The sequence below is a fragment of the Hetaerina americana genome, unplaced genomic scaffold (genome assembly GCF_022747635.1).
Source record: "Hetaerina americana unplaced genomic scaffold, ioHetAmer1.1.p SCAF_6, whole genome shotgun sequence".
Classification (NCBI taxonomy): domain Eukaryota; kingdom Metazoa; phylum Arthropoda; class Insecta; order Odonata; family Calopterygidae; genus Hetaerina; species Hetaerina americana.
Window position 1 is genome coordinate 50991229 of NW_027287205.1, and position 14055 is coordinate 51005283.

A 14055-nucleotide genomic window follows, 5' to 3' on the forward strand; every position below is an offset into this window, starting at 1 on the left:
ACCTCCAAAAATTAGAATTACATATAGGCTGGTTGGTCATTAGTTGTCTATAGCTAATGGAAATAGGCATACTATGTGTGTGTGTGATACAGGTATAGTATGCACTTACATATAACCACAACATTCAAGAATATTATTTTAACAGTGGCACTGCAAGCAGTAATTATTTTGTGTCGATGATGACTATGAAATACATTTCAAGCCACCGTATTTTCCCATCGATAACATGCACCTTATGTATAATGCGCGCCCAGAACTTTGTAGTTCTCATGAATTTGTATAGATACCATGTGCCCAGGGTTTTATAGTTATCTTGAGCGTGTATAGAGGCCGTGCATCTGTATATACATATATATATGTGCGTAAAAATTATATGTAGTGTGTATAAAAATACATCTACGAGGGTCATCCGGAAAGTAGTACCCGTTCGTGCCGCATGAAGTGCTGACGACGCGAGTAGCCGCTGGACGAGGTCAGATAGCTTCAGTGGCTTGTCTGCCTTCTCTGAGCCAAGTTGCGTGACGCTAGCATTGCCTGTGTTGTTTCTGTGATTGTTTACAATGTTTAAAAAAATTGAGAACGCCGCCAGTTGTGAAGTGAGGGCAGTGATTAAATTCCTCAATGCAAGAAACGTTCGCCCATGTGATATTCATCGCCAATTAAAGGAGGTGTATGGAGACAATGTAATGGACGAGTCGTCTGTTCGGCGGTGGTGTCGCAACTTCAACATGGGGAGGGGGAACACACACGACGATGAGCGTTCGGGGAGACTGTCTGTCATTACAGACCAACTGGTGAGCTCAGTTGACGAATTCGTGAGGAACGATCGGCGCGTCACAATTGATGACATCTGTGAGCATTTTCCCAATGTTTCTCGAACAATTGTTCATGAAATTGTTAAACACCATCTGCATTATGCAAAAATTTGTGCAAGATGGGTCCCTCGCGTATCTCAATGAGCTGGCGGCGAAGGACTATGCAGCAGGAATACAGAAACTTGTCACACGTTATGACAAATGCCTTAATTTGCTTGGAGATTATGTTGAGAAGTAGTTTAAAGTATCCTCTTTCAAATAAAATTTTTTATGTTTGTTAATATTTACTTTTGTGTCTTTATTTCACGAACGGGTACTACTTTCCGGATGACCCTCGTATGTTTGGATTTTTTCAATTTTCATTACATTCCGTGCATCGTCATTTTTTTGATCATCTGAACATTATATGTGCGTAAAAATTATATGTAGTGTGTATAAAAATACATCTATGTTTGGATTTTTTCAATTTTCATTACATTCCGTGCATCGTCATTTTTTTGATCATCTGAACATTTTTGTATTGATAACGTGCACGTTATAGATGGGAAAATACGGTAATGTGTGGAAAAATTAGGAGTAATGCTATATCTATCTACCTAATAATATTATTAATAACTAAGAATCAAGGCAACTAGCTGCTAAAGAAACAGGGATAAAATGTATGCTATGTGTATTTTGATAAAACTTCTTAGACTTAAGCTATTGAATGCAAACAAAATAGAATAGGCCTGCCTCCCTCATTACAAAATGGGATGTTTGTGCAAATAGCAGGAGGAAAAGCATTTTTAGACCTATAGTTATGGAAATGTGAACAACATTTTAGTGAGAGTCTTCAATCCAATGTTTTTCTAGATTTATGGCAAAAAATACCTTAACATCACATATCTTCTTAATCAATGCAAGATCTCTCAACATAAAAATACATTTTCTTGTAATAGTGCTGTTTCATTGTGAATTTAAATAAGGACACATTGACAATATTTCAGAAAACAACACATTTGTAGCATATTTTGGTAAATGAGATATCTGACAATGAATATGAATTGTTATATTTGTGCACTTGTTTCAACTGGCGGTACAGCTGACTCCTTGCTCTTACCTGCTTCCATTGTTGCAACAGCTAAAAATTGAATGAGTGATGTGAACAAATTTTGTGTTAGTTGAGTGTCAAAATTTATGTATAATTTGTTTTTGATATTTCTTTAAATATTCCAATAGCCAAAAAGTGCTGTTTTCGGAGTAATGCTAAATAAATAAATATTTCTTTATGCTGTTTCCTTTTGCAATAGGATAAACTGGTATTAGGTTACATAATAGAAGTGTACCAGCACACTGCAAATATCTCCTAGTGACATGGTGTGGACAGTAATAGGCTGGATATAAAAATGATCCCCTCAGAAGGGATTATATTTTAATAAGGATTGAGAAAATGGACTTGCAGCATTTACTGTATTTCACTTGTGCCATACTGATGAAAACATGTTAAAATTGTATATTATAGGGCCATAATCATGAGCAGGGAATTATTTATATGGCCCAGGTACTGTAGAAGCTGTTAACCTTTTACAATCTATCTTTCGTTCCTTTTTTGTGTCAACGATAATATCACAGTTACAAAAAAATCCCTAAGAGAAGGTACTTGATGACTGGTCCTTGAACAATGGCAATAAAAGAATACATTTTAATGTAGATAGAGCATTAAAATATTGGAGAAGTGCATAGCAGGAGGAGAAGTTATGTGGCAGTAATCTATGAACTGGAGGATTGAACTAATCAAAGAATCTAGGTGATTTTGAGATGGAGATGTAAGAACCTAGAGAAGGTGAATTTGATGAATAGAAAAATTAATTCATCTGTAATATGAAGATTTAGTTACATAATAAATCATTCTTTTGTGGATCCTGGGATATAATAAAATTATGAAGATGTTTTAGGGATAGTGTGGTGTAGGGAAGCAGATTATCAGTGGTAAATATAAAGGTGGCATATGTGAATAGGGGAGGTGTTAAGGGCTAAAGACTGTTAAAAGAGGTAATGCAGAAGAGGATGCATTTTGTATGATAAATTGTGAAGGCATCAAAAGCTCTATCTTAAATTGGTGGTTGATCTTAATATATGCCCAAACCAGTTTTACAGTAGTGTCACTGATTATTTTTCAGGAAAGTTGGAGTATCAAGCTCAGTCTCCAGATGAAGCAGCATTAGTTTCAGCTGCCCGAAATTTTGGATTTGTATTTAAAGAAAGAAGTCCCAACAGTATTACAATTGATGTAAGTACATTTCATTCTAGGATTTTAATCAGGATGATAATAAGACAAAATCAGAGAGTGCCATGGGGGGGTATAGCTCTGCCAAAGAAAATATGACATTTTCAAATGTAACTAGTTTGCAACAGAGGGTAAATTAAGGGGAGAGTAAAAGTATTGTACAGAGCACTATGGCATTGATACTAGCATGTAAAATTGTTCTTTCTCCTGAAGTGTCAGTAGGTCTCTCTACAAAGTAATAGACCACTATCTACCAGCTCACCCCTTACTCTGTATATCTTCCTCCTTTCTCCTAACCCAAAACCCCATAACCTTTCCCCTCTGTCTGCTCTCCTCCACCTCCACTAGTTTCCTCCCTCCCTCTCCCACTCAGGCCCTTCCACCTCTCCTCCCATCCTCCACTCACTCCTCCCTCTTACTTCCTCCCTCCATCCCTATCCCGTTCTCTCATGCTTCCATCCCTATTCTACTTCCCAAACCTTATCGGAATCCATTATTCTTCTACCACACTCTTTACTATCCAATCCCTTCATCTCGTGAATCTTCCTCCTTTAATCCCTATACCTTCTCCACCTGTGCCCTCTGTATTCTTCTGTATGTTCTCTTTATTCTGTTGTGTTATTATGTTTCTTGTCTTTATTCTGTTGTTTTCTTCCATTTCTTATCTTTATTCTGTCACTCTCCACCTACCCTCTATCTTTTCATCGTCCCCACCTGTCTTCTTTCCTTCCCAACTCACTCTTTGATCATATCTTATCCTTAAGTTCTAAACTAAATACGGGAAATGGGTACTATTTAGACAAGCTTTAACTGCAGTTAGTAGTGTAAATATTTTATGGTTTGCTTAAAGTTAGTATTTGTGCTGGGCTTTTTAAAGCATTTGTTGAGAGTTGAAAAGTGAAAAATTTTGATTTCAAAAATAATAAATGCTATTACTTTCCTATCAAATTTGGGCTTTATCCATCAGACTCAGTTGATTTGGTTGCTAGGAATCAATAGTATTCCATCAAAAAATACGGAATGTGGAGAATATATTTTGCGTTAAAATATCAGATTTGAGAAACACTTTGTAATTCATGACGAAAATAAAATTTTCCTGGTTGTGGATACATATGTATACCAACCACCATTTATTAATACCTGTTGTTAATTATATTAGTGTTGTTGAAAATGTGTGCCGTTAATTTTCTTCTTGCATAAAGCTTTTGCTTTCCATAACTCTAGGTCCAAGGACAGCCTGAAGGATATGAGCTTCTGTGTATTTTAGATTTCAATAATGTCCGTAAAAGAATGTCCGTTATTTTAAGAAAAGGGCGGCAACTAAGGTTATATTGCAAGGGAGCAGATAATGTTATTTATGAAAGGTTAAAATGTGGCAGTGAAGAAATTAAATCAAAAACACAGGAGCATTTAAATGTAAGTATTCTTTTGTGGCACTAACTTCCTTAAGCAGATTTTGTATTGAAAATAAAAAGTTTAATTTTACTTTATGCAAATTAAAAATTGGTAAATTTATATAATTTTACATTTTCAGAAATTTGCTGGTGAAGGGCTTCGAACATTATGTTTAGCTATTCGAGATCTTGATGAGGATTTTTTTAATGATTGGAAGCATAGGCATCAGGAAGCTGCCGTATCTATGGACAACAGAGATGAGAAGCTTGATGCTATATATGAAGAAATTGAGAAGGATATGACATTATTAGGTAGGTTCCAGGTGCTACGTATTGTTTTTTAAATACTCTAGAAATCCCTGTGTTTCCCCATTTGCTCTGACTTGAAATTAATATAAATTTAGTATCAATATAAGAAATTCCTAGTTGTAAATACAATTAAATTTTCGTTTTGTAAGCAAAAAGCTGTCGGAAATTGACTGGTATGATTCTCATTCTCTTAATGTGTAACTAGTATATACATTTCTGCCATATTCATTATTTTTATAATCAAACAGAATTATTTGATATATAAACAATAAGGTAATTTTTGAGTGTTTTCACTTTAGTTTCTCATCCATTTCTTATTGAAGCCAGCATGTGTAAGTTTTATTAATAGCAGTCTGCTGTACTTTTTTGAACTTTAAAAATCCCATGAGGGTGAGATTTTCAGGCAGTCATAACTGCTGCATATTATATGGCTTATTTGTGGAAATTCATCACGAAAAATTATTTAACTTGAGTAGGATTTTATAATTTCCCACCAGTATCATCATATTGATTAATGAAAAGTTTCTGAGAGGGTTTTTGTGAAGTAACCTCTTAGTTCACTTTAAATAATGTGACTCAATGCTTCAACTCATCAGCACCCTCTAGTAGCAATTGGGAGATCTGGTCCTTCACATTGTTTCATAAATGAAATAATTCAACACTCAATCATCAACATAAAAAATGGTTTGTGTTGTGGGGGATAAGAGAATAATTGTAATCACCAAATGTAATCATACTCATTAAATTGCAGGTTACTCTCTGTACGTCTAACTTCCCAATTTTTTGTATATGGTGAGATGGATCTAGATTGGGATAATGATGCTTTAACATGCAGAGTTGGTTTTGGGCGGGTTTACATGAATGGATGTGTGCCAACACTAACTTCTGAAAAACTCAAACAGACATGAAATATGGAACAATCAGTTGTAGAGCAAACATTACTTTTTATTAGCATATGTTTCTGAGCATTTGACTCGAAATTTATTAACCAGCATGTATCTGATTTGTAAGTGAGATCTCTTGATATAAAGCTGTATCATGAAGCAAATTCACATATTTAAAGTAGATGGTCCACTTCCTTTCCCTGTTAATTTCTAGGTCACCCATAAACCATACAGGGAAGGTTTTAGTCAGGAGTATTCAAAGGCCTCACCTAAATTTAAACCAGGGACCAATAGGCTAACAACTAAGGTCATTATGGTACTATGCCTTATGGGTGAAACATTCAAAAATGATAAATGAATGAATTATTTATTACGATGACCAGTTTTATGATAAAAATTGATAAATATAAAGAAATTTAAAAGATCATGGAAAAGGAGGTGTAATTTAGCTAAGAAGGAGATCTTTTTAGAGTAACAATTTGCTGGATAAAAAGTATCATGGGTCTAATTATTTTGTGGACAGAAAGGATTATTAATGAGGAAAGACTGTTGACTTTAATTTGCAGAAGGATGAGCATAATGAAAGAGGTCAGGGTCATTTCTAATTATTTGGGTCACTCACAGGCTTGTTCATGTACATAGAACTGAAAAAAAATTATTACTATTAGCACAGCATATGATTTCATTACTGGAAATCCTATGTTGGATAGCATTTTGCTTTCTCCCATTTCAAAGTTATCATTTGCTGTCATGCATCATTAAATATCAATATACATTAAAATGTAAAGTACCGTAAGGTACAAAATTATCCCAGAAAACTAATGTTGCTTATCCACCCAATTTAATGCTATCATTAAATGCTGCCATGTGAGAGTTAATATGGAATATGCTGAATATTCTATAATTTTAGGCAATATAATAAATGTATATAGTAGTTATTAATCATTTAAAAATACATGCCTATGTACATTGAAAACAAAATATTTATTTGGTGGTTTAGTTCATCCAAAACCTGCCATAACTGGTGGATTACCTAATAATAATATACAATTATTGGGGAGAATGTATTGTTTATGTAGTGTATATCAGAAATCTGCTTTCAAATTTTGCATATGGTTGTTTGGAGTTTTATTAATAAGTTATAATATTGAGGAAGTATTTTTTCCTTCAATTATTGTGAAGTCTAATTTACATTTACAGTTTCAATTAGAGTGTAATTCAATAAATGAGTGTTTCTCTTTCTTATTTAGGAGCAACAGCAATAGAAGATAAACTCCAAGATGGAGTCCCACAAACTATAGCAAATCTGTCTTTGGCCGGAATCAAAATATGGGTTTTAACTGGTGATAAACAAGGTAAGCTAAATAAGTTTGAATATAAGACTAATTTGGTAACCCCAAAATCTTCTTAATTATTTCTTATCCTACTCCTTGTCTCCCAGCACATATGTGGTGCCTGTTTGTTCATTGGTTTGTGTATCCAATGCCATTGAGGAATAGGTACTGGCAAATATTAGTAGCCATGTTTTGAGTTGTGTGTATAATCTAGCATCAATCTTAGATGTTTCCAAAATGATTAAGTCCTTTAAGAATCAAGTAAATCACAAGTATTTAATGTTATTTTAAATGCAAAAGTTATGTCATATATCTTTAGGAATAATGGCAGATTCAGACTAATGAAAATCTATATTTGAGTCATAAATTAGGGTTACTTTTTCTCGGTCAGTAATACAATTAATTGATGCAAATTTAATGGTTCTTCTTAACATATTCTTGTACATAGATCACTGAGAACACACATGGTAAAGATTTGTTTTCCTGAATTGCTTTTTAAGCAGTTTTATGTCTTCAAATGTCTATTTGTCATTGCTCTTGCCTTTATTGATTTATTTTCACCTTAAGTTTTAAAACTCATTTCTGAACATTAAATGTCCTCAACTTGTATTCAAGGGAAGGTTTGAGTTTATTTTTGGCTGAGAAGGACACTTCTGTCTCTTAATCAAAACCCTTACATTGATATATGGTTGCCCATAAATTGTACAAAAATACACTACAACAATGACAGAAATCATGACAAATATCTACAACTTCAAATCATAATCTGAGTTATTTGACTTTGCTTTTTTTGGCATTGAGTTACCATTTATTTCTTTGCTTTTCTTAAATTTAATTTTGGACAACACTATTTTCTGCAAATTATTCAATATAAAGCTTAATCAATTTTTATGACGATATGTTAAGTCCAAAGTCAGGAGTTTGGAACTAAACCAAGTATTTTTTTCCATCTTCTGTAATCCTCAGTTTAAGAAAATATGTAATAAGTTAGGTTGTGAGTGCACAAATTTCTTAATCAGAATCATCAGTAATACAGTTTGTGGATTCTCAAAAATTTCAAATTTAACAATAATGGGTTTGAAAGAACACAGATCCCACCCCAATTCAATGTGTATATTTGGTAAGTTATATTATTTCTAAAAGTATATGCTAGAGATTTATTTATGTTGGTTTCATTCAATTACTCAACCTATTGACTTCTTACCATCATTCCAAGAAACAATGGGAGATTCCTCAAGAGTAACTTTTAACGGAGTCATCCGCTAATATGTATTTCAATGCAACAATTTCAGATTGTAAAAATCATTCGCCTTGACCAGGATCCAGGTCAAGGCGAATGATTTTTACACACTGAAATTATTGCATTCTTACCATCATGTTTTTTCATTTTTGTGCAAAGGAATGACTAGTTAAAATTTACAATCAAGTATTGTAAAAAGTTATTGGAAAATATAATTATACAAAGTTTTATAAAAACAAAATATCTTAAAAAATACATGACCCTTGTATTAGATAACAAAATATAAAAATCCTTGAAGTACAGATAAGTCTACCAAAAATTTTTAGTTGAAGTTGTGTCAAATTTTATGGTCTCATTGTCTCACAAACTTTCACTAATCTCATGTTTTGAACCCAATGCTGTACTCTTTTACTTGTTGACCATTCAATGAGGTATCAGTTCATAGAATATGTCCTGAATAAGAATTCAGTGGACATTTCGATGATTTTTCAGAGACTGCAATCAACATTGGATATTCATGTCAGCTGCTGACTGATGAGATGCTCGACATATTCACGGTGGATAGCCACACACATGAGGAAGTGGAGAATCAGCTAACACAACTACGAGACTCGATACATCGGGCGGCAGCACCTTCCTCGGCCAACTCCCAACCATTGGACTCGCAGCATAATCAGATGACTAGTGGTTCTCTACAATTGAACCCTTCACATCAAACCCCTCCATCACCCCACCCTAATTATGACGTCAACGTTGTGACTTTCAGGTGGGATGACCCCAGGTACAGCAGAAGCATCGTTTTACCTTTCACCATTCCCCCTGATATACCCATGTTAAGAGAAACCTTTCTAAAGCCAGTCTCACTGACCCAACCCACCAAACAAGGCAAGAGTGAAATCTCACTCATTTTCAATTGTCACTTGATGTGCATTGATCAGCCTTTTGCTAAATTTATGTCGTTTAACTGTTTTTATGTACTCTGTTGTGAATTTTTTGTGGGGCTCTTTTTCTCGCTGCCCTTTCCTACGTGTTGCTTCTCCAGTTTTGGCATAACTTTTTGCTAGATGCAGAGTGGGTCAATCAGTTTTTTCCATTTTTCATAGCTGAGTGATATCATTTTGTAGGTATTTACGTGGTGTAGATTTTTCTCTTGCCGTTCCTTCACTTGAAATGCTTCTGCTGATGCTATTACTCTTTAGATACCTATCTTTAGTTAGCCAGTTAGTTTCTATGTAGCCTTCATTCTTGTATGTGACAATGAGATATTATATGATGAAATCATTGAGAGGATGTGCTTTCAATGGCTGGAATTGCAATGTGTTTCAGAAGGCAATTTTCTTTTGAGAAACATTTAACTTCATGCTGTAAGTAATTTACAGGAAAATACTTTTTGATGTTACATTTCTGTCATATTGAGCTCACAAAATCTGGTTTGAGTATGTTCATTCAGTATGTTTTTCCTCAATTAAGATCACATCATTCTCTATGCTAGTAAAAAATTTAAAATTCTGTTTTTGGCGTACTAATAACTACCCATTTTTGTATTTTTTATGATGATATTCATAGCTGTGTTTAATGTTTGAATGATCATATTAAATTTGATTTATTATATAGAATTGAAGTTATTGTTAGCAACATTTGGATTTTCAACCATCAATCAAAGTGGTTTTATTATGGCAACCTAGTACAGGATGAAAATTATGCTTCTAAAATAATTTTAATCAAATATATGATTCCTAGAACTTAATCCATAGATACCCTTCTCATACCTACCCATGATTTCACAAGAAAGTTTTGTAGATGGACACTTGAAATGAAATTTCATGGGGGGGAGTTAGGTAGTCCATAGTCTCTCAAACTTCTGATTACCTGTAAGAAATATGATGAAATAGACATGGGGAGGGCTGCATTTAGGGCATAATATAGAGTAATATATACTCATAGAGTAAATAGTGAATTGATTGTCTTCATTTGTTGCTAATGAGTTTTATAAGTGATTGCAGTTATTGATTAGAATATTACAAGAAATCTTTTTGGTGGTATTTTTGGTAACAATGGATATAACTAAACATGAATTAAGATAAGAATATTAATACTAAAATGAGAATTTGAAAAAGAGGAAAATTCATTCTTGTTTATCTGAGTTGCAATGTAAAGAAAATTAAAGCCATGCAGTAAGTTCTCAATTTATGTCGGAGATGTGTGCTAATATGTGCACTGTGAATTAGAGCCAGATTTTTGTGACCCCAGTAATTTAAGATTCTACCTGGGTAGATTATTTCTAAGATCAATATTTCTAAGACCTTAATAAGGAAAAGAAACAGTAATTACTCATTATACATGGCTTACACTCTCAACATTGGAACATAATGTAATACTATGTATGCTAACTTCATTATTTGTAGAATTTTTATACAAGCCTTTGTTTTAATAATTGAAGCTAACTTTAGCTAACAGACAGAATATGCCCCCTATTGTTAGATGTATTCAATCACTGTTGATGTTTGTGCAACTCCATGTTAATTAGTTTGACTGACTACAATAACGGCAGGTAGTGGCATGTAATAATTAGTCCAGTGCTGTACAGGGGAGCAGGAGGAGGGGATGCACATTTTAAAAACCTGAGAGCCTATCCTAAAAACTTAATCAATGAAAGGCAGAATTTGATGAAGTGATTTTTTTTTAATTTTTGCTCTCATCTACATTCACACAATACCCCCCAAGCCAACACAAGTGTGTGTAGTGGCTGGTGTTAGGACACCAACCTTAAAACATAATAACAGTGCATGCAAAACTGTGTGTGTGTATGTGTGTGTGTGTATGTGTGTGTGTGTGTGTGTGTGTGTGTGTGTGTGTGTGTGTGTGTGTGTATGTATATATATATATATATATATATATATATATATATATATATATATATATATATATATATATATATATATATACACACACACACACACACACACACACACACACGAGGGTCATCCGGAAAGTAGTACCCGTTCGTGAAATAAAGACACAAAAGTAAATATTAACAAACATAAAAAATTTTATTTGAAAGAGGATACTTTAAACTACTTCTCAACATAATCTCCAAGCAAATTAAGGCATTTGTCATAACGTGTGACAAGTTTCTGTATTCCTGCTGCATAGTCCTTCGCCGCCAGCTCATTGAGATACGCGAGGGACCCATCTTGCACAAATTTTTGCATAATGCAGATGGTGTTTAACAATTTCATGAACAATTGTTCGAGAAACATTGGGAAAATGCTCACAGATGTCATCAATTGTGACGCGCCGATCGTTCCTCACGAATTCGTCAACTGAGCTCACCAGTTGGTCTGTAATGACAGACGGTCTCCCCGAACGCTCATCGTCGTGTGTGTTCCCCCTCCCCATGTTGAAGTTGCGACACCACCGCCGAACAGACGACTCGTCCATTACATTGTCTCCATACACCTCCTTTAATTGGCGATGAATATCACATGGGCGAACGTTTCTTGCATTGAGGAATTTAATCACTGCCCTCACTTCACAACTGGCGGCGTTCTCAATTTTTTTAAACATTGTAAACAATCACAGAAACAACACAGGCAATGCTAGCGTCACGCAACTTGGCTCAGAGAAGGCAGACAAGCCACTGAAGCTATCTGACCTCGTCCAGCGGCTACTCGCGTCGTCAGCACTTCATGCGGCACGAACGGGTACTACTTTCCGGATGACCCTCGTGTATGTGTGTGTGTGTGTGTGTGTATATATATATATATATATATATATATATATATATATATATATATATATATATATATATATTCTTGCATGCAAAACCCATTTTAACGTACACATATGCAAATACAAATACTAGCAACTAACATACACATGCACCTATGAATGTACCGGTTGTCTTTGCAGCATTTAATCGTGTACCCTCTTGTAATTTGAATGTTTTGACTATTTCTGTATTGACTTTGACTTCTTGTTGTTATGATTCCTGATTGACCGAGGAAAAAGCGAACATTTGTATGTATCTATGTACGGTAGTCTATCTCCTTTGTCCCATCTTTGTGGTCTAACCTACTTAAATAGAGTTGGGCCTTAATAGTCCCTTTCTGTCGTTGTTAAACTTGTGTGTTCTGAACATTGCTAAAAGTCTAAGCCGTGCTTTTTCTCTTCACATCTCAAGTGACTCGCAGCATAATTTCTCTAAAAGACCTGTCATACTCGTCTTCTTATTGTAACAATTTATGAAAAATCTGGTGGGTTTTCTCTGAATTTTTTCACCAACACTTGATCACTTTGATTTCTTACTATTACGATTCCCGACTGTCGAAACCCCTCTCCAAATCCCTCTTGGCATTCTGTGAACCGCTTGGGATCCCAATAAGCTTTTGGCTCATCTTCAGGTTTCCCAGGAGTTGAACCATCACATAATGCTACACCCATGCCAGAGGTAGGACTTAAACCCATGACCTTTAGATTATCAGGTGAACATGTTACTCAACCAACTAACCTGACTTGGAATGTTTACGTGAATTCAAGTTCCAGTGGAAAAGGGGATAGTGAACTTGTTGTCACATGTACTACTGGTGAAGGACTTGATTGAAACACAACTGAATGATATCTTTGGTGTCAAGTTTAGCCTACCCCTATGTTACCCCTCTCTTCCATACTGCCGATTATATTTTTGACTAAGTATGACTAAGGCTAAGTTTTATGATGCCTTGTTACATCCAATCGTGCAGTAAATGTGAACATTCACTTAATCTGGAGATACCTCAAACACATACAAACTCAAACTTATAAACTATTAAGGTTGCACATTATTGAATTTGGACATTTTAACATCATCTCTGAGTTATTTACCTGATTAATGGTCGTGTTTTAGCATAACTAACAAACTAACAGTCATAAATGTTTGAATTGTCATTGAATATTTATTATGTTCCTCAATCCTTTCCTGTCCATCCCCTATGGCGCAAATGACCTTAGCTGTCGGTCGCCTCCCCTCAAAACTACTACTACTCTCAACATTTTGGTTTGAGAAAAAGTATAATGAAAGCATATATTTTCTTTAGTAAATGATGATAATGTTTCCATCGACTTTGATAAAAACTACCAGTTAAATGTCACTTGAGAATGATGCTTAAATATAATTTTGGCTAGTGGTAATTGCTTTTCCATCAACAACTGAACTGGCCTAAGGAATCATTGCCTGATTGATGACCAGTTATTCATGGTAGCACTTTATAAGAAACCGTAGTTCCATCTTCATTAATTAATCATAGAAATAAGCACCCAATTGCACATGGAAAGGGTACAAATTGGTTTGCATGTATTCAATCCATTTTAATTCAACCTTTCTTGCTAGTTAGTCTTAGGTACCACTTGAAATCAATGAAATAATGTATCATTATCATATAATTTGTTTTGGTTGATTTAAGTTAATGAATAAATTTGTCTGCTCTACAAATAGAAATATTTTTCTCAGTACATACAGAGGTTTTAATGTATTCTGAAATCTCCCACTGAATTGAATTTTTAGCATGTTTTATTGCTCATGAAATATGCTCCATTTTATTTTGTTATTTATTTCATAATTTCTCTTGAGTCAATTTCATTCAATATTTTTCTATCTTTGACTTAAAAATGGCACTGAATTATTTAATAGTGGTTTGCTGTATATTTTTTAATTCCTTGAAAATTTTGCTCATAGCATTTGCAAATAAATCAGTGGAAATAATATATATTTATGTAGCAAATGGCACTCAGAAAAATAGTAAGGTGTAATTCTTGTAAACTGTTGTACTGAGTAC

At 34.3% G+C, this 14055-nt stretch overlaps 1 protein-coding gene across 2 annotated transcripts in view; it reads left to right on the top strand.

Annotated features, from left to right (window-relative positions):
* Positions 1-14055, top strand: part of ATP8B (ATPase phospholipid transporting 8B) — a 432938-nt gene that overhangs the window by 385996 nt on the left and 32887 nt on the right. For both annotated transcript variants that reach the window (XM_071593620.1, XM_071593621.1), the window contains 5 exons: positions 2975-3084; positions 4306-4497; positions 4616-4787; positions 6919-7023; positions 8735-9023. In XM_071593620.1, coding sequence (XP_071449721.1) covers positions 2975-3084; positions 4306-4497; positions 4616-4787; positions 6919-7023; positions 8735-9023 — 868 coding nt within the window. The remainder of the gene's footprint in view (positions 1-2974; positions 3085-4305; positions 4498-4615; positions 4788-6918; positions 7024-8734; positions 9024-14055) is intronic.